Source organism: Halichoerus grypus, chromosome 2, assembly GCF_964656455.1.
Source record: "Halichoerus grypus chromosome 2, mHalGry1.hap1.1, whole genome shotgun sequence".
In the NCBI taxonomy this organism is placed as follows: domain Eukaryota; kingdom Metazoa; phylum Chordata; class Mammalia; order Carnivora; family Phocidae; genus Halichoerus; species Halichoerus grypus.
Window position 1 is genome coordinate 164,672,053 of NC_135713.1, and position 24,998 is coordinate 164,697,050.

At 60.4% G+C, this 24,998-nt stretch overlaps 1 protein-coding gene across 4 annotated transcripts; it reads left to right on the forward strand.

Moving 5' to 3' along the window:
- The first annotated feature begins 1,260 nt into the window (after positions 1–1,260).
- Positions 1,261–23,820, forward strand: MYO1C (myosin IC). 4 transcript variants are annotated; one of them, XM_036091119.2, is made up of 32 exons: positions 1,261–1,382; positions 8,706–8,861; positions 8,991–9,106; positions 9,652–9,850; positions 9,934–10,014; positions 11,660–11,839; positions 11,922–12,020; positions 12,217–12,330; positions 12,419–12,490; positions 12,781–12,900; positions 12,990–13,072; positions 13,299–13,404; positions 13,522–13,602; positions 13,903–13,994; positions 15,362–15,456; positions 15,537–15,583; positions 15,698–15,778; positions 17,960–18,065; positions 18,174–18,291; positions 18,913–19,026; positions 19,107–19,183; positions 19,518–19,586; positions 19,699–19,783; positions 19,880–20,039; positions 20,336–20,419; positions 21,153–21,246; positions 21,344–21,399; positions 21,523–21,658; positions 21,736–21,806; positions 21,892–21,989; positions 22,063–22,162; positions 22,599–23,820. In XM_036091119.2, the coding sequence occupies exons 1-32, from the start codon at positions 1,308–1,310 to the stop codon at positions 22,623–22,625; spliced, it is 3,192 nt and encodes a 1,063-aa protein (XP_035947012.1). In that variant the 5' UTR covers positions 1,261–1,307; the 3' UTR covers positions 22,626–23,820. The 4 variants fall into 4 exon arrangements, with proteins under 4 accessions (XP_035947012.1, XP_035947016.1, XP_035947013.1 ...); XM_036091123.2 differs by lacking the exon at positions 1,261–1,382 and adding an exon at positions 2,556–2,696; XM_036091120.2 differs by lacking the exon at positions 1,261–1,382 and adding an exon at positions 7,205–7,343.
- The last annotated feature ends 1,178 nt before the right edge of the window (positions 23,821–24,998 follow it).

Genomic DNA, 24,998 nt, shown 5'->3' on the forward strand with positions numbered 1-24,998 from the left:
CCCCCTTAAGTCTTCACACACCCCTACCCGTGCCTCCTGTTGGAGGGGCCCCCCTGGCCTGGGAGGGGCGAGTCCAGCAGTGATTGAGAGGTCGGGAAGGGGAAGGGGGAGTGTTCTGCCTCCTCTTGGCCCCAGTCAGGATATGGCCGCTCTGGGCCCAGCCCTGACCCGCTGGGTGGAAACAGGAAATGTGTGAGACTTGGTGTGCACTGGGTCTCTGTGCCTGGCTCCAAAGCTGATAAGGGCCATTGTGTGGCCACCGGGGATGAGCCTTCCCTAGATAAATGTGCTTCTCAGAGGAAGGAAGGAAGCTTTGCTGGCCTTTCCTGGGCGGGGGATGCCGTGGGGAGGGAAGGAAAGTGTGCCCCAGGGGAAGGTGCTTGTCCAGGGGGCTGTCGGGGCCAGCACTGGCCCATTGGACTCCACCCCTCCCATGCCAGTGTCTCCCTCTGGAAAGGTCACTTTTCCCCATCCTCTTCCCCTTCTTACTTCCTATAAGGAATGGCTGAAGACCTGAGGGCTCAGTCCCAGGCCAGGAAAGTGTCAGCAGTGATTTAGCAACAATAAAGATAGAAAACAGGACATTGGGGGTGAGGGGCACCTGAAGGTACTATGGAAAAGTAAGAAGCCAACAGGGCTAAGGCCGCGCAGAGCCAGGGAGTCCAGTCCTCCCAAGCATTAGAGGCCCCTGAGGAGGGCAGGACAGGGGCCTCCTCACAGTGCCTTCCTGCCTCGCCAGCTAAACTCTGCTCAGTGTGGCCAGCCCCCAGCAGCTCTGGCCTCCCAAACTCAAGGGGCTCACCTGCTGCTGTCGGAGAAGGAGGCAAGCTGGGGAGACCTGCTGGAGGGGCAGCGCCTATTGACAGATCTTGTTGGCTTAGGGCAGGATGTGCGTTCTGGTTTGGGGAACACTGCTCTCCAGCTGACACCAGTGAGCGGGCAGCAGGAGAGGCCTGGCCATGGAGCTGTTGGGGAGAAAGACCTCCTACCCTTTGACCTGGAGGCCAGGGTCCCCCACGAGTGGCTGCATCAGCCTCTCTGGTTACCTGGGACAACAGGCATTTCCTCCGTCCCTCAGCCCCTCCTCTTCCTGCCCCAACCCGCTGAGCCAAGAGGCCTCCCAATCAGACCTGGGCTGCTCCAGCTGTGTCCTGAGGAGCTGGACCAGACACATCCCCTGGGGCTGGAGTTGAAGCTGAACCAAGTGGCCATCCCAGTGTGGGACCAGATTCCTGGCTCTGGGAGCAGCCCGAGCCAGTGGACAGGCAGGCTGTTGTTCAGCAAGCACCGGGCTCTCTGTCGGCGGAATGGCGCTGCAAGTGGAGCTGATACCCACTGGGGAGATCATCCGCGTGGTTCATCCCCACAGGCCCTGCAAGCTTGTAAGCGGGGATGCTCTGGGCTGGGAGAAAGGGTGGCAATATCTTCCCAGGGCCCAGCAGCTCCCTCAAGCGAATCCCTCAGGAAAGAGGTGAGCAGAGGGGAGGGGTTCTGACCCTTGGTGGGACAGGAACAGACTGGACAAGAAGGGATAAATGGAAGGATGGCGTAAAAGTTTAAAGCGCCTCTAAGAGCAGGATTTTTCAAAGCAGGGATCTGGGTTTAAATCCCTTCTCTTCCAGCTCCCCGGTCCTCCGTAGGCTGGGCTATGAACTGGGCATAACACGCAGGTGACAGGACTGCTCTGAGGCCAAAGGACTGGCGGTGTATGTAAAGCTCCAGACGCATAGTGCACGTTCAGAGCATGCCTCCCCTTTCTTCTGGCCCAAAGAACTAGGACTGGCCAGCTCAGAGCAGTACCTTGAGCAGGGAACGGTGTGTGTGTGTGTGTGTGTGTGTGTGTGTGTGTGTAAGCCACAAACGGGGAGGAACTAGGACTGGCCAGCTCAGAGCAGTACCTTGAGCAGGGAACGGTGTGTGTGTGCGTGTGTGTGTGTGTGTGTAAGCCACAAACGGGGAGGAACTAGGACTGGCCAGCTCAGAGCAGTACCTTGAGCAGGGAACGGTGTGTGTGCGTGTGTGTGTGTGTGTGTGTGTGTGTGTAAGCCACAAATGGGGAGGAACTAGGACTGGCCAGCTCAGAGCAGTACCTTGAGCAGGGAACGGTGTGTGTGTGTGTGTGTGTGTGTGTGTGTGTGTGTAAGCCACAAATGGGGAGGAACTAGGACTGGCCAGCTCAGAGCAGTACCTTGAGCAGGGAACGGTGTGTGTGTGTGTGTAAGCCACAAATGGGGAGGAACTGACCTGGGCTGGCAAAAGTGGGGCGAGTTGGGGGTGGGAGGACAGTGCCGGGTTTGCTCTGAGGATGCATTCCTAGAATGAGGAGATGCACCCTTCCACCCAGCACTGCAGCAAGTGCGCCGGGTGTGGAGGAGGGAGGGAGGGAGTGTGTGTGTGTGTCTGCGTGTGTGTGACTGTGACTGTGACGCGCCCCGTCCCGGGAGCGGCTTGCACAGTGTGCGGCACCAAGCCTCCGCGGACTCGGGCGGGGGCTGGGGCCGGGGCCGGCCGGGGCGGGGCGGGGCCGGAGGGTTCGCGCGCGCGCGCCCGGGCCTGGGCCCTGCCGGGGATGACGACAGGCAGCGGCCCGGCCCCGGGCGGGCCCTGGGCGGGGAGAGCGTGCCGGGGCCGCGGACTCCGGAGCCGGCCACGCCGCCCAGCCTGGCCCCCGCCTGCGCACCCGAAGAGCCGAGCCGGTGGGTAACGCGGCGCGCGGGCGCGGGGCGGGCAGCGGCCGCGTGGTCCCGGGAGGGCTCCGCTGGCGGGCGGGAAGGGGAAAAGGACGCCAGGCCCGGAGCTGCGGTGCGGGCGGCGGGGGTCGCCGGTCCGGAGATCGCTGGGGCCGAGGGTCGGCCCCGGCCCGGCCTATGCGGGGTCCCAGAACTCGGCCGCGTGGAGAGACTTAAGATTACTTGCGGATAACGTGAGGGCGGGGAGGGGCGGCTGGGGTCGCAGGACCCAGGCACCCTGTGCGCCCTTGGGGCCCCTCCAACAGCCGGGCTCTGCCTCTGGGTTCCGGAGAGGCCGCCCGCGCCCCTCCCCTTCCCGTACTCCGCCCCCCCACCCCCCTCCCCCGACCCTGCAGCGCCAGTTTCCCCGCGCGTCTGGGAGCCTGTGAGGGCGGCGGCCAGGGTCTCCGAGATGAATGAGAGAATGAATGGTTGGCCCACGGCCTTGTTCAACTCCCGGCACGCTCTGGGCCCTGTGATTCATTCATTCGTACAGGCATCCACGAGGGGTTACTGAGCCCCTACTGTGTGCCGAGCTGGGTGTACGCCCCGGCGGGAGCAGTCTCCTGGGAGAGACTGACAAGGAAACCGGCGATTAGAGCGTGATGCGATAAGGAGGGGGCTATGTGTTGGGGGAGGCAGGAAGGGGTTCTGGAGGAGGTGATACCTGAGCTGAGTCTTCAAGAATGACTAAGAGTCAGTCAAGTGGGGAAAAGGAGGGTGCGCCGGACCAAGGAAGGTGCAGGTGCAAAGGCAAGAACCTTAGGGAGAGAGCCACTTGTGACAGGGGCGGGAGCAGTTCCTTCTGGCTGTGTGTGGTGCTGAGGGAGGCATGGGGAGAGAAGGGACTGGAGAGGGCCACCCCTGGGATCACACAAGAACACAGGCGCACTGGGGGTAAACTGAGGACAGAGTCTATATGCAGGCACCTGGCAAGAAGCATTGGGTGTGAAGAATGGGTGTGGCACACGGAAGGGTGCCCTATAAACTTACACTCTATTAACATAAGATGTTAATTGATCAGATATGCACTTGTAAATACCACAGGCTGTTGTGGGAAAATGGATTGGAGGGAGGAAGGCAAGGAGGGCAGTTTGGAGGTTGCTGCCTGATCCAGGAGCAGAAGAGTGAAGGGGGAGCAGAGGGAAGGTTTTAGCAGGTGGTGACTTCCTGGTGTGAGAAATGGAGAGAGGGGAACAGGCTTTTTGATCCGAGATGGTGATGACTATCTGGAGGTGCCTCCCCACTTTCAGGATACTGAACAAGGAGGAGAGGTCAGGGGGCAAGGTGCTCTGTCTACTTCTGCTGGGCCCCCAAGCAGAGGTGTCTGGCAGGCCAAAGGCTCTAGAGCTAGAGTGTATGGCCCTTGACTGGGGCCCTGGTAGAGAGCCCTTTAGTCTCCACCTTTCACCTCCACTGCCCCTCACAACAGTTCCCTAGAGTCTGGAACAGTCCTTGGTGGGACAGCCTGGGCCCAGACCTAAGATATGTTTGATAAATATGAATTGAGCATCTGTTCTGTGCCCAGTACTTCCCTGAGATAGGTGATGGTTCTTTCTGCTTCCCCAATAGGCCATGAGGCTGCCTCCGTAGAAATCAGCTTTTAGCAGAAGTCTGGGGGTCCTCAGAACACCCTCTCCAGACCTGCATGGTCCTTTGAGGCCCTTTGAACATTTGAGGCTGCCCACTGCCTTCCCCACTCCTCCAGAGGTCAGGCCAGAGGGCACCTGGCTCACACTAGGTAAAGGGCACTGGATGACCCAGGTCTGCTGGGTCTGCCCCATCCCTGCCTTTACAGGAAACAACACAGCTGGGAGGACACCCAGAGGCAGTCTTGGGAAATCAGTCCTGGGTCACTCATGTGGCCGTGGCTTCTCCCCAGCCTGCAGCCAGCCCCTAGGTGCAGGGCCATGCTGGGGGCCCAAAGGCAGTGCCCACTCCCTAGCTGCTCCTCCTAAGGCCTACATGTCGATAGTCACACAACGCCGACAGGGGTATTCACTGGGCACTGCAGTCACGGGGTTACTGAGGAAGGTCCCAGCCTCTCAGGGTAGCGAGTTAACCTTTACAGAGAAGCGGAAGCTTGGAAATCCACCAGCCTCGCTCTCCGATAGGGCAGCTCTGCAGCAGCAGTGAGTGCTAGAGTTCCCGGTTCCAATCCCACCCCTCCTTCTACTAGTCCTGGGATCTTGAGCAAGTCATGCCCTTGCCCAGCCTCAGTTTCCCCGTCTGTAGGATGGGGGTAGTAGCACAGAGCTCATGGCTTGGCTTCAGGGCATTGGAGGGAGTACCATAAGACAGCGCTGAGAATGCAGGAAGCGCCTGGCTCTGCAGCCTTGGTCGCGGTCTCTCTCACACCCGCGGCTCCCCGCCCCTGCCCCGGGGCTGGCGCTTCCGTCCAGTGAGGCGGAGCGGGCGGGGGCCGGAGCCGGGGCTGGGGCCGCCCCTCAGGCCAGCCGGGCTGCAAAGACGCCCCCTCCTTCCGCCGCTGGGCGGCGGCTGTGGGGGCGCCAGCGGGCATCCCGGGAATGCGGCGGCGCGGCTCGGGGTGGGGGTGGGGGTGGTGGTGGCCGGCAGGACCCCTCCGCACGCGGATTCCCCTCATTCCAGCCGCTTGACGAGGCAGCGGGCGGGGCGGGCTCTGCGGCCGCGAAGCTCCGCCCGCTCTCAGCTCCTCCCCTCCCGCCCGCTAGCGGCCGCAGTGCCCGCCGTGTGCCCCCCTTACTGCAGAGAGCTGTGCTGTGGTGGGGGCTCGCTCGACCTCGATCCCCCCCCCAGTCCCCTAAAGCACTCCCCACCCTGAGTGGGCTGGAGGCAGAGTCCCCCTCCCGGCTCCCGCTCCCTTCGAGATTTTAAACCTGGGGGCATTGCGGAGGGCGCCCCCTTTCTCCCTGAGCCCGCCTCTGCGGGTGGCGTTTAATAACCGCCCCCTCCGCTCCCACCCATCTCCCAGCTGCGCACCCAGTCGCCTGGCCCCTGCAGAAGGCCCCATCTCCCAGCTGGTGCCCTCCACCCCCCACCCCGCGGGGTCCCCCGGGCCGCGGCTCCGGCCGGGCTGTTGTTCTCGAGGTAATGAGCCTCCCACGAGGCTGCAGCCCGCACCTGCCGCAGCTTCACCCCCTCTCCGGGGAGCCTGGGTCGGAGGGAGGGGAGCGCTGGGGCTTTGGGTCCCTACTCCGCATTTTTCCCCCCCGGCTAGACAAGTCAGTGTCCGCCAGACTGTGCCTTGGGTTCCTTATCTGTCAGGCGGGGAACAGGTAAAGTTCTCGAGAGCTCTTTGTAACTGGCAGACACGCCTGAGGGGCTTTCCCCACTAGATAAGAAGTGGGTCTGGCCTGGCCCAGGGCTTTTAGTAGGTCTGACCCAAACATGTGTGGAATGAATGTCAGGCCAAGAGAGGGAAGTGCTTATTGAGAGACTGGGAAGTGCCTTAGCGCTTTTATCTTAGCCTTCTCAACAATCCTTTTAGGCAGCTATTAGCCACATTTTAAGGATGAAGAGGAGGTTCTAAGAAGTTGAGTGACTTGCTCCCAGTCATACCGCTTGTAAGAAATAGCCCAGTCTTTTGCAAGCATCAAAGGCTTTTAGACATCACCACCTCCACCAGCGGTGGGATCTAAGCTAAAGTTGGCTCCTTAAGTGCTTCCAAGATCCCAGTGAGGGTGCGGCTGCTTAGGGCTGGTTTGGGAGAAGGAGGGTATCCTGGGGGATCCAGAGGGACAACAGAGGGAGGCTCCCTCCAGAGGAGGGACAGAATTGAGGAGCCCCTGAGGCACAGAGGCCCTAGTTGGGGTGTCTGGGATAGGGGAGAAGGGTATAGGCCCCAAATGCTGAAAGTCGGACGTACATTTTCCAGATGGGAGAATGAGACCTCCATAGGGGCCGGACACAGACCGCGCTCGGCAAAGACTCTCTGTGGCCGTCCCTGTCCCTTGGGTGCTCGCTCCGTGCTGATTCGGAAACCTAAAGAGATTTTCTTGGGGCTTAGACACAGGGCCACCCCCAGAGACTACATAGGGGTGGACAGTGTCCCGCACGGAGGCTCCGCCCGCCTGGGCGCGCCGGCCGTATTTGGACATTTGGATCTATTTTTAACTTTCCCGGGACTCGAGGTTGGGGTGAGGGGGGAGGGAAATCCTGCTTCCTCCGGGATCCACGGGCCTCAACCCTCGTCGCGCGCCTGGCCTGGTGCGTAGTGTAGACACGGCCCGGAAGTGAGTTTCGGGTCCGTGTAGACGCGGCGGCCGCGCGGGTTCCGGGCCCCACCCTGGAACCAACGACGTCCCTCCTGGAAAACCTGACTCAGGCGGAGCCCCTGCCTGGCGGGGAGCCACGCCCCCCCTTTCCGCCCCCGCACCGAGATCCCCCGTAGTTCCTACCCCACCCCCACCAGCTGGACAGGGACCCCCCGAGTCCGAGCCTCGAGGGAGGCGGGGTCGGCTGGGGAGTCCCGCTTTCCTGAGGCTCGCGGAGGGGGCGGTGCGGGGGGCGGGCCGGCCCCTCCCTCGCTGACGCCGCCGCCGCCGCCGCCGCCGCCGCCGAGCCCCGGACGGAGAGCACCGGCAGCGGAGCAGGGCGCCAGGCCGGCCTGGCAGGATGCGCTACCGGGCGTCGGTGAGCGGAGGTGGCGGGCAGGGCGGGGGTCCCGGGCGTCCCTCTGTGCCTCGCGGCGCCGCCTCGGCCCCGCCAGGAAGCGGGTGCGGCCCAGGAATTTCGGGTGGAAAAACGTCCCGGAAAGTTGCAGGGGGAAGAGGCAGAGGCAGGGAGGGCCGCGGGGCGCTCGGACCCAGGGCCGGGCCAGTAGCCCTCGGAGAGGGCTGAGAGCACAGAGACCCGTCACCCAGAGGGCAAGGGGGCGGGAGCTTCGGCCAGATTTGGCAGCAGCTTCGGAACAGGATGGGGGGGGAGGGGGGAGGGACAAGCCTGGGAGAGGCAGGCCAGACCCAGAGGGGTGCCCCAAACCAGAGATCTGGGTGCTCTGTGGTTGGAGGAGAATTGGGGGCCTCTGTGGGATCTTCGCCCCTTCCCACCACTGCCACCTTGCTTTTCTCCGACCCTTGACACACTTAGTGTCAATTTCCTAGAGCCCCCCCCCCCCCCCCCCCCGCCACCATTTGAAGAGTGTGGTGTGGGGTGAGGGCCTCCTTGAGCCGATATGCGCTGGAGGCAGCTGGGCTTTCCGTGGTAAAACCCCCACCCCCTTGAGGCTTCTGGGGCTCTCAGGAGGAGAGTGTCTGGGGAGTCTGGCAGCTGGAGGAGAGGGTGTGGCCCAGCTATGAGAAGGAGGGCCCCCCCAACTTCTGGGGTGGGTGTCCAGCCCAGCTGGGATGGGAGGCCCCCTGGGGGAATCCCCCTCACGTGGTCTGGGGGTGGCTTCTTGCTTGGTCCCTAGACTCTCTCCCCCTGGAGATTTTGATGGGTGCGGGTGGCAGAGATGGCCCCACCCTGCCTGCAGAATTCACTCTGAGCCATTTGTCCTCCAAAGCACCTGTCACACGTGGCCCAGAGCTAAGGGACCTGAGGTCACCTGGTCTAACTCAACTCCTCCTCCTTGAGGAGGAAGCAACCCAGAGAGAGAAGGGGATTTGTCCAAGGTCAACAGAGCATTCTTTTCATTATTCCAGGGAGTTTCTTCTCATGACCCCTTTTTCTCTACACAAAAGCAGTGCCTGCCTGGATTCAGTGGCCTTGCTTCCCGTGTCCTCTGGGTCTTCTGTGCCCCAGTGTCCTGTGTCCGGGTCCCATGTGTCCCACCTGGTCTCCGTTCTGTGTGACCCATGTCCTCAGTGTTCCAAGTACCAGCTTCCTGTGACCCAGGCCCACTGTACCCAGCATGGTCCGTCTCTTGGGTATTCTCTGCGTCCTGTGTCCATGGGCCCCTGGTTTCCCTGGGAGTCCCACAGGCTGAGGCGGAGGACAAGCGGCCTTACCTTACCCTGCTGGTTCTGACCGTCTCCCGTGGTGCATTCCCTGCAGGCCCTGGGCAGTGACGGGGTGCGGGTAACCATGGAGAGTGCCCTGACCGCCCGGGACCGGGTGGGGGTACAGGATTTCGTGCTTCTGGAGAACTTCACCAGTGAGGCAGCCTTCATCGAGAACCTGCGGCGACGGTTCCGGGAGAACCTCATTTATGTGAGGCCCAAGTGGGAAGAAGCTGGCAGGGGGGTAGTGGTGCTGGGGGCACAGACACAGGGCTGAGGGGGGAAAGAGGTATCAGGAGCCTCTGGGAGAAACTTCTGACCCTCCTCCCCCAACCCCCAGACCTATATTGGCCCCGTCCTGGTCTCTGTCAACCCCTACCGGGACCTGCAGATCTACAGCCGGCAGCACATGGAGCGTTACCGGGGTGTCAGCTTCTATGAGGTGCCACCCCACCTGTGAGTGACCCCCCATCTCCACCTAAGATGACCCCACCAGACCCTCGCTCTAGAATATCCCTGACCTCCCACCTGGGATGAATCATTATTTACATGTGTGAGGGGTCCCACGATCCCTCACCCTAGAGTGACCCTGATCCCCACTTGACATGAATTTTTCAGCCCCATCTGGTGGGACCTCGCCAGCCCCCACCCCAGCTCCCACCCCTAGCTCCTTCCCCCGAACTCCACCTGGCCATGGCCCCCCAACCTTAGTGACTCTCTGACCCCCACTCTAAGGGACCTCCCAACCCCACCTATGAGTGACCCCAACCTCTACCTGAATGACCTCCAGGACCCCCACCCCTAAGTGATCTCCTCAGTCCTCCATCTGAAAGCGATAGTGATCCCCATCTTCAGCTATGAAGGACCTCCCTTGACCCACACCCTTGAGGGTCCCCCAAGCCCCACCCACCAGCAAACTCCAACCAGATGTGGGAATCCACTTCCTCTTCCTATCTTGCCCCACCCCCACCCCTGGAGCTCCTAACAAGCCTCTGTCGCAGGTTTGCAGTGGCCGACACTGTGTACCGGGCACTGCGCACAGAGCGCCGGGATCAGGCCGTGATGATCTCTGGGGAGAGCGGGGCAGGCAAGACAGAGGCCACCAAGCGGCTGCTACAGTTCTATGCTGAGACCTGCCCAGCCCCGGAGCGGGGGGGTGCTGTGCGTGACCGGCTGCTGCAGAGCAACCCCGTGCTGGAGGTGAGGGGACAGCAGCGTCTGCAGGGCGAGAGGGGCAGGGAGAGAAAGCCAGACATCCCTCTTACCCCCTCCTCTGCTCCTAGGCCTTTGGAAATGCCAAGACCCTCCGGAATGATAACTCCAGCAGGTTCGGGAAGTACATGGATGTGCAGTTTGACTTCAAGGTACCCGTGGATGTGTCAGGACAGGGGGAGCAGGAACCCCATTCAGTAGGCGCCCACTCGCCAGGTCTTTGGTACCAGCAAATATTGAGTGAGCGCCTACTCTGTGCCAGGTGCTGTTCCAGGGCTGGTGGTACAGCAGTGAAACAAAACAGACAAAAATCCGGCCTCCAGAGAGATAGACAGTAAACAGAAAAATGTAATTTAGGTGACAAGTGCCATGGCAAAAAATAAAATGAGGTAAGGGGTGGGGGCAGTTGCTATTTTAAATAAGGCAGATAGGGTAAGCCTCACTGAGAAGGTGGTACTTTGGTAAAAAGCTTGATGGAGACAGGGGAGCAAGCTGTGCAGATACCTAGGGGAGAGAGTCCAGGCAGCGGGACTAGCCGGTGCAAAGGCCCTGAGGTTGGGAGTGTTTGGTGTGTAAAAAGACAGCAAGGAGGCCAGTGAGCAAGGCACCAAGATACAGGAGAGGAGGCTGGATGGTACAGGCACTTCTGGGTCTTTGTAAGAACTTCCTTTAAAAACTCTGAGTAGAGGGGCACCTGGGTGGCTCAGTTGTTTAAGCACCCGACTCTTGATTTCACCTCAGGTCACAATCTCAGGGTCGTGAGATCGAGCCCTTCATCGGGCTCCAGGCTCAGTGGGGAGTCTGCTTGAGATTCTCTCTTTCCCTCCCCCTCTCCCTCTCCCTCTCTCTCAAAAAAGCCAACCAACCAACCAAAAACAAAACAAAAAAAACTCCACTAAAACAAAACTCTGAGCAGATGTTAACTAACTTGAATTTAAATAAAAACTTGAATTTAAAAAACAAACAAGGGGCGCCTGGGTGGCTCAGTCAGTTAAACATCTGCCTTCGGCTCAGGTCGTGATCCCAGGGTCCTGGGATCGAGCCCCACATCAGGCTCCCTGCCCCGCAGGAAGCCTGCTTCTCCCTCTCCCACTCCCCCTGCTTGTGTTCCCTCTCTTGCTGTGTCTCTCTCTGTCAAATAAATAAATAAAATCTTAAAAAAAATAAAGTAAAATAAAAAAATTAAAAACAAACAAACTCTGAGTAGAAGGGGAGCCTTTGGAGGGTTTGGAGCAGAAGCGTGTTGTGATGTGGCTTTTCTCTCAGATCCCTCTGGTGCTTTGTTGAGAGTAGATGGTAGGAGCGGCAGGCCGGGCAGGGAAACCAGTTAGGAAGCTGATGATTGTTACACCGAGGTGACAGGTGCCGTGGCTCAGACCAGTGTGGCGGCACTGTAGGCTCTGGATGTTTTGAGGGTGACGGCAACAGGATTGGCTGTGTGACTAGACGTGAGGTTAGGGAGAAAAAAGAAGCTTCCCAGGGGACAGCGAACTTCTTGGCCTGCAGACCTTGAGGGGCAGAGTGACCAGCAGCCAGGATGGGAAGAGGGGGGGACACCAGGAGTTCAGTTCGAGGCCCGTTGGTGTGAGCTGCCTGTCCGACACCCAAGGGGAGCAGCCAGGTCGATAGGGCTGCAGGCCCTCGTTTCTTAGATGAGGACACTGAGGCCAGAGGGGGTGACTCGCCTGAGTCCACACAGCTAGTGGCAGCGCTGGAATTAGAGGCCGAGGAAGGAGGCGAAGCCGGGGCCCATCCCCAGGCCCCCTGAACAGTCGCCACGTCCTGCCCTGCCCGCAGGGTGCGCCTGTGGGCGGCCACATCCTCAGTTACCTCCTGGAGAAGTCCCGGGTGGTGCACCAGAACCACGGGGAGAGGAACTTCCACGTCTTCTACCAGCTGCTGGAAGGCGGCGAGGAGGAGATACTGCGCAGGCTGGGCTTGGAACGGAACCCCCACAGCTACCTGTACCTGGTGAAGGTGCGGAGCAGGCGGGCAGGGCCGACGCCACCCAGCGGGTGCAGCCCCAGGGCCGGTAACCCCGCTCTGCCCTTCCCCCCAGGGCCAGTGTGCCAAAGTCTCCTCCATCAACGACAAGAGTGACTGGAAGGTGGTCAGGAAGGCCCTGACAGTCATCGACTTCACTGAGGATGAAGTCGAGGTGAGACCTGTGCTGGGGACCTTCCCTTTCCTCCCTCTGCACCCTGAAAGTCTCAGGCCGCTTTTACAGCCCATTGCTTCTCTCAGACACTCCCGCCAGCCCAGTCCCCGCTCCCACTGACCGTGCACTGGTGGCCCTCATGGGCTCTCTGCCCCTCCTGAGACCCCCTCCACCTCCCCCCTCCCTGTTCGCCCAGGACCTGCTCAGTATCGTGGCCAGCGTCCTGCACTTGGGCAACATCCACTTTGCTGCCGACGAGGAGAGCAATGCCCAGGTCACCACCGAGAACCAGCTCAAGTATCTGACCAGGGTGAGTGGGCTGAGGAAGGGGCGAGGGCAGAGCAGGCGGGGGCAAGGAGGAGTCTACCCTCACCGTGCCCACCCCCCGCCCTTGGCAGCTGCTCGGCGTGGAAGGCTCAACGTTGCGGGAGGCCCTGACACACAGGAAGATTATTGCCAAGGGAGAAGAGGTGAGGTCAGGCCTTTGTCTCAGGGCTCGGGGGTCGAGGGTGCAGGTGTTCCAAGGCCTCTTCCGAGACTCCTGCCTCCGGCAATGAGGCCTTGGGTCCTGACGCCATCTTCCCTCTGATAGGGCCACTGTGCCGCTGCCCCCCCCCCCCCCCCCGTGTCCCCCACCCGCCAGGCTCACCAGGAGGAGGACAGAGAGGTGGAGGTTTTCTGGTGTTGAGCCTGAGTGCATAGAGGAGGGGGATGGAGAGGGGTCCTCGGCATTGCCCTCCTCTCTCACCTTGGCCGGCAGCTCCTGAGCCCGCTGAACCTAGAACAGGCTGCGTACGCGCGAGATGCTCTCGCCAAGGCTGTGTACAGTCGCACTTTTACCTGGCTGGTCAGGAAGATCAACAGGTCGCTGGCCTCCAAGGTGAGGGCTTGGCCAGGCCGCTTGCCAGGCAGCGGGGAGGCCTGGGGCGGGGCGCCGTCTGACCCCAGGTCCCACGCTCTTGGCCCTAGGATGCTGAGAGCCCCAGTTGGCGGAGCACCACAGTCCTCGGGCTCCTGGACATTTATGGCTTTGAAGTGTTTCAGCACAACAGGTCAGCAGCCCCCTTCCCCTGCCTCTCTCCTCCCGTCTGCCCTGTCCTGGCCCCGTCCCCCCTTCCCCCTGCCTCTGTTCCTGACACCGCCCCCAGCCGCCTCGGGTCGGGTCCTGCTCCGTGTGTTTTCCCTTAGCTGCTCAGAGGCCGAGTCCGGCCTCTCCCTGCCCCCACTCCTGCTGGGTCCCCCTTGACCTACTGTGAGCTCTTCTGTTTCCCCTCACAGCTTTGAGCAGTTCTGCATTAATTACTGCAACGAGAAGCTGCAGCAGCTCTTCATCGAGCTCACCCTCAAGTCGGAACAGGAGGAGTATGAGGCAGAGGGCATCGCGGTGGGTGCGAGCCTGCAGGTGTCCCTGTGGACACCCCACAGGAAGCCAGGCATTGGGGTCTCCTAGAAGAGGTGCCAGGACCCCATGATGATGGCTTCCTTCCCTTTTGCCCCTCAGTGGGAGCCTGTCCAGTATTTCAACAATAAGATCATCTGTGACCTGGTGGAGGAGAAGTTCAAGGGCATCATCTCCATTTTGGTGAGTCCTCTGCTCCTCCAAGGCCTCATGTTGGAGGCTGGGTGGGAGGCTGTTACTCCCTTCCCCATTCTCTTAGGCGTGTCCACGGAGGGCCCGAGTTTGGTGTTGAGCCGGGACAGGGCAGGGCTGTGCGTGGAGGGTGAAGTGAGGTGCTGGCCTGGTCTGGAAGCAGTCTGTGGGAGGCTCCCTATGATCTGCCCGGTGCCCTGCGTCTGTGCTTCCTGGCACAGTGCCCCTGAGTCTCCTGTGCTCTCTAGCTCCTTCCCTGATACATCCCTCACCCTCTGCCACACCCCCCAGGATGAGGAATGTCTGCGCCCTGGGGAGGCCACGGATCTGACCTTCCTGGAGAAGTTGGAGGACACGATCAAGCACCATCCGCACTTCCTGACGTAAGCGGGGTGGCAGCGCAGTGTAGGGACAAGGGCTCGCTTGCGGCAGAGCCCGTGAAGCGTGAGGTTCCCCCACCCACGATCAAAAACCACCAGCCACAAGGAGATGACGGGGGGAGGTGTAAGTTGAGGACGGGCACACAGAGCCCCAGGTTGTGCACCCACAAAGTAAGAAGCTAAGAGGAGCGTGGCTCCCTCTTTATTCTTGTTTGAGAATGAAACTTGCTAAAATTTTTTTAGTTTCCTTATTTGGAAGTTGGTTTTTCTTTAAGGAATCCCCTGAAGTGGGGAGGGGAAGAGAAGAAGCAAGCACCTCTGCCCCAGCTCTGTCGTGCTTCTTCTCTTCCCCTCACGTCCTCTAACCCGAAGCCACCCTGTAAGGACGTACTCGTGGAGCTGTCTCCGCTTTACCGAGGCCCCAGGAGGTGAAGCCGTTTGCCAGAGGTTATCACGTACTTAGTAAGCTGCAGAGCTCGGACTGGGGCCTGGAGCTGTTGAACGCCAAAGCCCTGAGCATTTTTTGCTTAATGGTATCTGAAAAACCTTTTTCTGATTGCAAAAATAATGGTGCTCATTAGAGAAAAGTTGGAATGTGTGCAAAGGCCGCTGGTTATCCTGTCACCCAGAGGTCATCACTGTTAACAATTTGAGGCATTTCCTTCCTGCCTTTTTCTATATGTTGTTGTTGTGTTTTTTTTTTTAATAGCTGAGAACTTACTGTGTATAAGGTTCAGGATCATGTTATATCCTGAGTATTTTCCTGTATCATCAAACAGAGAAATTTCCTCAAAACACTTCTCCGGTGGCTCTAACTCACAGATACTCCACTGCTCGCCCCCAGCTTCTGAGGGCCCCTGGCCAGCCTCCAGGTTTCTGCTGGGTGACAAGGCTGCCCCAGACATCTTTGTGCCTTACATCTCTGCCTGGATCTCTGGTTAATTGCTTGAAATAGTCCTTAGAAGTAGAAACTGGCTTAAAGGATATAAACCTGCTTAGGACTTCAGTAATCTTTGGGGGCAGATTCCGTTCTTAGAATGTAGTATGCAGCGCCCGGCGCTCCGAGCAAAGTCACGCAACAGCCCCGGGCAGTGAAGCAGGCCTCTGCCCAGCGCGCCCGGCCGTGCGGACGCCTCGGGCCCGGTCCTGGCACTGTGGGACCCTGGGCAGGGCTGTGTGCCTCCCCGAGCGTCCGCGACTGCCTCTGTGCGGGGAGCCTCGTGGCTCCGCTCTGTCTCCCGCCTGGTACAGAGGGCTGGGCCTTGGCCCCGGGCATCCCTGCTCCTTCCCGGATGCCTGGTTCCTGTCTTGAGCCTCCTCAGCAGGTAGGGCCTCAGGCCGGCAATCTGTAGCTTCCTGTCCTTCCCCAGGCACAAGCTGGCTGACCAGCGGACCAGGAAATCTCTGGACCGTGGGGAGTTCCGCCTCCTGCACTATGCTGGAGAGGTGACCTACAGCGTGGCCGGTGAGGATTCTGGAGCTGGGTCCCTCCAGTGGGCAGGGAGAGGGGCTCTCCCTCACTTCGTGTCTGCTTCCCCCTCCCAGGGTTTCTGGATAAAAACAATGACCTTCTCTTCCGGAACCTGAAGGAGGTGAGGAAGACTGGGGAGAGGGATCGGGGTCTGGGCACCGACTGACCGCCGCCCCAGGAATCTGTCCTGCCTGCCCGCCGTGCCCTGACCCTGAGCCCCGCTCTGCCCCCACAGACCATGTGCAGCTCCGAAAATCCCATCATGAGCCAGTGCTTTGACCGGAGTGAGCTCAGCGACAAGAAGCGGCCAGAGACGGTGCGGAGGCTCTGGGACCTGAGGGGGCATGTGTGTGTGCACGTGCGTGTGTGGACGCGTGCCTGCCCGAGCCGGGAGCTGGCGGTGCACGGGCGCTGCGCGTCCCCCGGCACGCCTCTGTCTGCGTCTGCGTGAGCTCCCCCGAGCGCGCCCGGCCCTCAGCGCAGACCCACCCGTGCACACCTGAGTCCCTGCGGGAGCTTGTCCGTGCGTGGGCACTGGTGTGCCTCCACCCGCTCGGCAGACAGTGGGATCAGACGTTACGAGGCACTTAGGATGCCAAGATGAATAGGTGCTCTCATAGCAATGTACACAGGGCGCTTTGGAAACTTAGAATAGGGAACAGCAAATTGCCTGGGGGTGGGGGGCGGTCAGGGAAGGCTTCCTAGAAGAGGAAGCGTCTGAGATAACGTGGGACCGAGTAGGCGGTTGTCAGAGGGACCGGTGGGAGAGCGCTGTAGGCCGCGAGAGGCCCAGCAGCACAAACAGCCCCAAAAAGACCAGGAGATCCACAGGAGAGTGACATCATCGAGGAGAGCGGCTGGGAAGGGCAGGTGTGGCCCGTGGGTGCCAGATGCCGGGAGAGTGGCGGTGAGCTCGGGGCAGGGGTGGGGCTGTGGGGCGTGCCAGGAGGAGGGCCCCGGCCGGGAGGAGCGACGCTCTGTCGGAGATGGAAGCCGGGTGCTGCAACCTGACACACGCCGGCAGGGCAGGACTGGGGACCGTGGGTGGCCAGCGTCTGACTCCCCAGGCCCCTGCTCTCTGCTGCGTCCCCCCCATCCCCCCGCGCTGGGAGGACACCAGCACCACTGTCTGGGCCTCTCCAGCGGCTGCAGGTTCATGGAGCCACTGATCTCCAGGGGCTCCCAGGCAAGCCGGACTCCACTGGTCTAAAACAGGCCCTTGATGGCACCGTGCCCCGGGGCCTGTTCCTTCTGTGCCCCTAACTCAAGGATCACCCTCCACCCAGTCCTGCACGCCAAAAACCTGGGCAACCTCCGTGACTCCTCAGTCTCCCCCATCTCCCTCATCCAGACCACTGCTGGCTCTTGCCAGTTTCTGCTGCCTGAGTACTTCTCAACTCCTTCCCCTCGGCCCTTCCCCGTAACCCCTGCTCCATTTCAGTGCTCTGAGCCAGCCAGCGTCCTCCCTGCCCTCCTGGCTTCCTAGCTGCCCTTGCCGCCCACCCTCCACATACCCGCTTAGAGATATTCCAGAATGCAGATCTGTGCCAGCTCTTCCCTCACTCCAGATTCCTCACTGGCTCCCTGTTTCCCTCAGGATAAGTCAGTCTCCTTAATGTGACTCTCAGCCCTGTTGTGATACTGCTTCTGCCTGCCTCTCTAGTCCTATCCTGTTGGCTCCCCACCTGGGTGCTTGCACTGCTTTTAGCTCCCTGGGCACATCAAGCTTTTGTGCAGGCTATCCCTCTGCCTGAATACCTTTCTCTCCTCTCTTCCTTCTGGCTATTTCCGACGTATCCTTTAAATCTCAGCCCAAGGGTCATTTCCAGATGGCCTTTCCTGATGCCCCCTACCCCACAGACTGGATTAGTTGCCCCTTCTCGATGCTTTTGGAACCCCCAGGCACACACCTCTGTCACTAGTGGGATTGCAAGTCTGTTGAGAAGTCTGCTTCTCTCACAGTCCTGAGACCCTTGAAGGTCCTGCCGAGCAGTGTGCAGAGATAATGGTTGGATGCATAGGAGTAGGATGTATTGTTAAGGACTGTGGCCTTGAAATTCTAGAAAGAGTGGGCATCAAAGGGAAATGTAGAATTGGGGTTGTGGGGAGACCTAAGCAGGGTTTTTACTGATTTTTTTAAGATTGTTTTTTTTTAATTTTAAGTAATCTCTACACCCAACTTGGGGCTCGAACCCACAACTCCAAGATCAAGAGTCCTATGCTCCACGGACTGAGCCAGCCAGGCACCCCCTGAGCAGGGTTTTTAGATGCGAGTGAGGTTCCTAAGTTGATGTCTCTAGCTCAGTCTGGCCCCTTTCTCTAGTGTGATCAAGGGGAGGCAGAAGGAAGAAAGAAGCCGGGCACAGGGTAGCCGTGGGAATTGGCACTGCTCTGTTCCAGGAGGGGGCCTCTGCAGGGTTCAGCAGCCCTGCCCCAGTGAGGGGCAGCTGCGGGGATCCGCAGCCTGGCCAACCTTCCTTTCACCTTGGCTGGCCAGGTTGCCACCCAGTTCAAGATGAGCCTCCTGCAGCTGGTGGAGATCCTCAAGTCCAAGGAGCCCGCCTATGTCCGCTGCATCAAGCCCAATGATGCCAAACAGCCCGGTAGGCCCCTCCCACCCCGTAGGCCCGTGAGGGCTGGGTCTCCCCTGCAGAGGTGAAGGGCCATCCGTCGGTGAGGGTCTGCTGACCACCCTGTTACCCCTCCCCCAGGCCGCTTTGATGAAGTGCTGATCCGGCACCAGGTGAAGTACCTGGGGTTGATGGAGAACCTGCGCGTGCGCAGAGCGGGCTTTGCCTATCGCCGCAAATATGAAACTTTCCTGCAAAGGTGGGGGCACGGCCTGGCTCAGCGCCAGGGAGAGGGGTAGGAGGCTAGGAGCCTTTGGGATCCTGAGAGAGGAGACAGGGATTCTCAGCCCCATTTCAGAGGCTAGGACCCTGAGCTTCTGAGCTGCTGTGGGACGCGTGCCAGGGGCCCCTCCATTCTGCAGGCCTGCTGTCAAACTAGGTGGACAGAACATCAGCTCCCTCCCCTCCCCCCACCCACTTCCAGCCCTGCCCTCATAGAGCACCGGGTTAGGGGTCCATAGGCAGGCATCCACCTGCTTGTCACCAGAGGAGATGGTAAAACCTGTGAAGAGGACAGAGTTTCAAAAGCTCAGAAGGGATATAGCAGCATTGTGGTTAGTCTGAGTTAGGGGCTGGGGAGTCAGTCAGGTGTGAATTCCATCCCTGCCACTTTCTAGCCCTATGGCCTTAGGCAGATGAGGAGATATCAGTTTCCTCCTCTTCCAAATGGGCATAGTGACAGAGTGACGTCCCTGGCTTTTCGTGAGCTGCAGGGCAGTGGGAGTACCCAGCAGGTGCCCAGGAAAGCTGGTTTGGGCCCCCAGAGGAGGACAGTGGTTGGAGTGGGGGCTGGGTGCATCTCTGCTCCTCCTGTCCCCAGATACAAGTCACTGTGCCCAGAGACATGGCCCACATGGGCAGGACGGCCGCAGGACGGGGTGGCTGTACTGCTCAGGCACCTGGGCTACAAGGCAGAAGAGTACAAGATGGGCAGGTGAGCGGTGTCTGCCCGGGCGCGCTGTTTGGGGGGGCACAGGGGCGGCACGCAGGGGCTGATCACTGCTGCCCTCTCAGGACCAAGATCTTCATCCGCTTCCCCAAGACCCTGTTTGCCACAGAGGACGCCCTGGAGGTCCGGCGGCAGAGCCTCGGTGAGAGAGAGGTCCCACCTTTCCTGTCCCAGGGGGGTCTGTTCTGGGGAGCAGGAGAGAAATCACTGCATTTGGGCCCCACCTCACCCACATTCGGCTCCCCTCCTCCTACCGGTGCCAGCCCTGCCCCTGGATGCAAACTCTGAGCGTGCTCGCCCATTCCTGGGCCCCCTCCTCCTCTCCTTCATATATTCTCCCTTCCCTTCTCTGTCCTCTCCCTCAGTAGCTCCTTGGGCCACTCCCTCATTCATGCCACTCAGTGAGCTCTGGCAGCGCCAGGCTCCCAGCTGGTTCCCTTGGGCTCTGGCCAATTGACTTTCTTTCCCAACCACAGCCACGAAGATCCAGGCCGCCTGGAGGGGCTTTCACTGGCGGCAGAAATTCCTGCGGGTGAAGCGATCAGGTTGGGGCGGGGGAGGGGCGGGGGGCGGGGGTCTCCAGAAGGGGCGGGGTCTGGGGCTAGGGTGGGCCACCGCGGCGAGGAGATCAAGGTCAGCCGTCTTGTGGTCCCACAGCCATCTGCATCCAGTCCTGGTGGCGGGGAACGCTGGGCCGGAGGAAGGCAGCCAAGAGAAAGTGGGCCGCGCAAACCATCCGGCGGTGAGCACTGGGGGCAGCACCAGGGGGTGGCGCAGAGCAGGGGGGTGGGGTGTCCCCTGGTTTCTCAGTGCCACCCTGTCGGGCCCCCACCCCCAGGCTCATCCGCGGATTCATCCTGCGCCACGCACCCCGTTGCCCTGAGAACGCCTTCTTCCTGGACCACGTGCGCACCTCTTTTTTGCTCAACCTGCGGCGGCATCTGCCCCGGAATGTCCTGGACACTTCCTGGCCCACACCCCCGCCTGCGCTGCGTGAGGTCTGGGGCCTTCCCTGCCGACCTAGGGACCATGAAAGCGCTCGGTGGGGGGGGGGGGGGGGCCGCTAATAATCTTGTGGCCAGAGAAGAAGCTGTAGGACTCCCCAAGGGAGGGGAACTGGAGCTAGGCCATGGAGAATGAGTTCTTTTGGGAGAAAGGACTCAGGAACGCAGGGGTTGTCCAGGTGGCGGGGGCGTCGCTTTGGCAGCAGGCCTGCACTGGCCATACGCCGCTCGTCTTCGGAAGGGAGGGAGCCGGGCCGTCCAGGTGCCCTGACCTCACTTGTGTCCCTCAGGCCTCGGAGCTTCTCCGGGAGCTGTGCATGAAGAACATGGTGTGGAAGTACTGCAGGAGTATCAGCCCCGAATGGAAGCAGCAGGTGCGGAGGGCGAGGAGCCAGGCGTGGACCAGCCAGGGGGGCGGGGAGGCCGTGGGCTCCCCACAGACAGTGCTGGCCAGGAAGGAGCATTGAGCCCCGGGCGGGCAGCATGGCCTCAGATGGATCCCGGGCCCTGTTTGGCCTCGTGTATGAAACCAAGGCTGGAATGGATTTTGGGTGGCGAATAGGATTGGTCCTCTGGGCCAACTCCACAGGGCTGGTAGAGGCTCCCCAGAGCCCTGGGCTGAAAAGACCGCAGGTTCAGTCTGATCCATTGGTCATGTCTGCCACGGTTCCAGAGATGGCCATCCGTGACTGAGTGCCTCGTATTTGCCAATTCAGTACGGGATGATGCTAAAGGACCCATCAGCTCGGATGACCTGTGGTAGTTTGGGGTATCAGCAATCGCCAGCTTCAAGATGCCAAGCTAGAGCTGAATGTCAGGGGTCCCGGGGCCTGATATGATGGGCACTTAGCCCCAAAGTCGAGCCTGGCCCCTGACAATGCTGTCATGACCCTTCTGGGAAGCTCTCTGCCTCGTCAGTGGGGATGGGGGCAAAGCAGAGGAGGGGTCAACAGGAGTGTGGGTGGCCGGGCCTGGCCTCCGGTGCTGGGGCCAGAGAGAGGGCAAGAGCCTGTCTCAGTTCCTGAGGCTGGCCTGCCCCTTCCCACCCCCACGATGGTTGCTACCCCTTCTAATACCTCCCCCACGCGCCTCCCCCCTTCTCCTCAGCTACAGCAAAAAGCCGTGGCTAGTGAGATCTTCAGGGGCAAGAAAGACAATTACCCCCAGAGTGTCCCCAGGCTCTTCATCAGCACACGGCTTGGTGAGCCCCTGACTTCCAGTGCTCCCCGCCTCCAGCACCATCCGACTTAGTCCCCTCTCCCCTCCTCTGACGTCCCGCTCCCCCATCCGGGTTGCAGGTGCAGACGAGATCAGCCCCAAAGTGCTGCAGGCCCTCGGCTCTGAGCCCATCCAGGTGAGACGCCCGTTCTGCGGCCTGAGGCGTGGAGGGGGGGCTCGGGGCCTGGACAGAGAATGACGGGTCGCCCCGGAGCCCCCTCAGCCGCTCCCCTGACCCCCGCCCCGCCTCCCACCGCAGTATGCCGTGCCCGTAGTGAAATACGACCGCAAGGGCTACAAAGCCCGCTCCCGGCAGCTGCTGCTGACCCCCAGCGCCGTGGTCATCGTAGAGGACGCCAAAGTCAAGCAGAGGATCGACTACGCCAACCTGACCGGTGAGCCAGAGCCCGGGGTGGCCTAGGGAGGGCCCGGGCTCTGACCCTTGAGCCCTAACCTCTGCCCTTCCCGTCAGGGATCTCTGTCAGCAGCCTGAGCGACAGCCTCTTCGTGCTGCACGTGCAGCGGGAGGACAACAAGCAGAAGGTCCGTCTCTGGGGCCTGGGAGGCAGGGCGGGGGTGGGTTCTGGAGATCTGGGCGGGGCCTGACCCTCCCCTCCCGGCCCCCCAGGGGGATGTGGTGCTGCAGAGTGACCACGTGATTGAGACCCTGACCAAGACCGCCCTCAGCGCCGACCGCGTGAGCAACATCAACATCAACCAGGGCAGGTGAGGCGGTGGGGCCGGTGAGGGGGCCGCGTGTGCGCCCGCAGGCGGCCCTCACACACCCCCTTCCTTCCAGCATCACGTTTGCAGGGGGCCCCGGCAGGGATGGCATTATCGACTTCACACCTGGCTCAGAACTGCTCATCACCAAGGCCAAGAACGGGCACCTGGCTGTGGTGAGTGGCGCCAGCAGGTGACCACCTGCCTCCCTACCAGTAGCCCCAGGGCTAGGGTGAGCTTCGGGTGGCTACGCTTCCTTGGCGGCTTGGCAGAGCGCGGGCACCTCACCCACGGGTCTCCATCCAGGGCGCATCAAACCACCTCTTTCATCCCATTGCCCATAGAGGCCCAGAGAGCAGGGCCATTCGAACCCCCACAGTGCCGACGGTCATAAAGATGGCAGCATGGGGGTGGGTTGGGGAAGGCCTAGGGGCGTTTCAGGGGTGCTGGAGGCAAGGCCCACTCGGGCAGGGCAGGGAGTCCTATGGGAGTAGGATCAGTCCCCGGGACTGAGGTCACCAGGCACCCACCCCTCAGACCTCCATGAAGACAAGCAAAGCTCCTCTGTCCGCTCCCTGCTCACCGCTGGGGCTTCTCTCTCGGCCCCTGCAGGTGGCCCCACGGCTGAACTCTCGGTGATGAAGGCGCCCCCCGGACCCCCTCCCACTTCCCAATGCTTTGCTTCTCCCCCCTCCCCTTCCCACTTACCAAAGACTCGAGCTTCTAGACAGGGACCCAGGGACACCTCGAAGCCCACCGACAAACTCCCACCTTTCGCTCAGCCCTCTCTTGAGGGAGCAGCGGGGGCCAGGGAGCTGCCCCAGACGTGGGCCAGGCCGGGCCACAGCAATAGGGAAGCTGGGGCCAGAGGCAGCCATGCCAGCCCCACTGCCGATGCCAAATATTTGAGAGAAGGGAACTTTTGCTGAGGTTTTCTCTGAGATTTTTTGATGCTTTATAAGAAACTATTTTTTAGAAAAGCCATTTTCCCACCCCAAGACACACTGGATGTGTTTTCCCTGACTCCAGCAGGGCAGGGAATGTAGCTGAGAGGGGGTGGGCGGTCTGGGCCCTGGTGCCCTCTCTGCTGCCCAGGCCACCCTCTCCTCTCCATTCCCTCGGCACCTTTCCGTCTGTCTGCCTGTCTGCCCACCTGTACCCTTCACCGCCCACTCCGACATCCTCCTGGGGGCCGAGACCACCTTTGCCTGCCCCCCTTCTTCCTGCCTTAAAAATGCCCTTCAAAATCATCATCCCAACCTGAGGATGTCCTGGAGTGGGGGAAGGAGTTTTAGACCACAGAATTTGCAAGACACAGAGATCATCCAGTCTAGCTTCCTGGTGTGACAGAACAGGAGACAGAGGCCCACGAGGAGAAGGGACTTGCCCTTCATCTAGCAGGTTGGGGCAAAACCGGGACTGCAGCCCTGTCTTCAGCATACCTCACTGCCTCTCCCAGGGACAGGCTCATGTCTTAAGGGTGCATGTGGCTCCCTAACCAGCAATCACCCTTGGGGGCCAACAGGTGGGAGAAGCACTCCTGCCTGGGTCTATGCCTTAGGATGACAAACACCTTGTCTATATACTTTGGCCCCAATTCAAGGATATAGGGCCTTTCCTGGCCCCTGACCCCCTCCCTGTCCTGGGAGCCCGGGGAGGAGGCTGGCCTTGGGAGGAGCTGCGGAGGCATCACCTCTTTCTGCTGCTTCCCCCCACCTCCCCAGAGGGCCTGGGGACTGCCCAACTGCCTCTGCCCTCCTGGGGGGGTCTCAGCCCACTGCTGACACTTCTGCAATCCAGAGAAACACTAAATAAAGCAATACGTGTTTGCCAATAGCTGTCTGCTCGTGAATGTTAGGAGAGGGAGAGGACCCCTAAAAGGCAACCAGCGGTCTTGTATTAGAATTAGAATGGTATTAGAATTGTATTAGAATTTTTGCCTTGTCCACAGAAGGAAGAAGGCAGGGTTCCTTCCCCAAAGGAAAGCAGAGGTAACCAGTAGCTGCAACATGGATTTGCTCTTTCTTTCTTTTTTTTTTTTAAGACTTTATTTATTTGAGAGAGAGCAAGCACGAGCGGGGTGGGGGGCAGAGGGAGAGAGAGCGAGCACGGGTGTGGGGGGGGTAGCAGAGGGAGAGGGAGAAGCAGACTCTTCTGCTCAGCAGGGAGCCCGATGTGGGGCTCGATCCCAGACCCCGGGATCATGACCTGAGCCGAAGGCAGACGCTTAACCGACTGAGCCACCCGGGCGCCCCTGGACTTGCTCTCTCATTGACTGCTCTACGGCACGGCTGCTCAGCCTGACCCAGTGCTGTGGGCCAGGGGAAGACACATCACACCCAGCTGCCGCCCGGTGGTCCTCAGCCCGGTGGACAGACACAGCCCGGTGTGGGAAGTGCGGGGCCCCACGGGGCACACGGACTCATGACTGGCTCAAGTCAGGGAGAAGGGTCACAAACACTTCACAGAGAAGATGACCTTTGGCGTGGGTCCCAAAGGATAGGCTCCAAATTCTGTTGCAAGTGGCAAATATCATCTAAATTGGGTTGGGCAGAAAAGGCATTTATTAGCACTAGCAACCTACCAGTCCCAGGGTAGGGCTGCTTCTAGGCACTCAAACATTGTCAGGAATGTGTCTGGAGCCATCTCTTGGCTCAGCCTTGCTCTGGTGGCTCCATCATCAGGCAAGCTCTCCGCTCGTAGCAAGGCTGCGAGCAGCAGCCGTGGGTGTTCATTCTGCCAGGTTAGCATAGGAGGTGGGAAAAAAGTGTCTTTCCCAGTCAGCCGAAAATCTCAGAGCCGACGCACGGTGGGCCAACTTGAATGAACTGCTCTTCCCTGACTCAGTCACTGTAGTTAGGGAGGAGAGCATATTCTTTTTTTTTAATTTTTTTATTGTTACGTTAATCACCATACATTACATCATTAGTTTTAGATGTAGTGTTCCATGATTCATTGTTTGTGCATAACACCCAGTGCTCCATGCAGAACGTGCCCTCCTCAATACCCATC

Excerpts from the sequence above, each read along its gene's own strand:
- MYO1C (XM_036091119.2), top strand. The coding sequence starts at position 1,308 with ATGGCGCTGCAAGTGGAGCTGATACCCACTGGGGAGATCATCCGCGTG. Across the intron at positions 19,027-19,106 it reads GAAGAGTACAAGATGGGCAG|GACCAAGATCTTCATCCGCT; the intron begins GTGAGCGGTGTC and ends CTGCCCTCTCAG. Across the intron at positions 19,784-19,879 it reads GCCGCGCAAACCATCCGGCG|GCTCATCCGCGGATTCATCC; the intron begins GTGAGCACTGGG and ends CCCCACCCCCAG.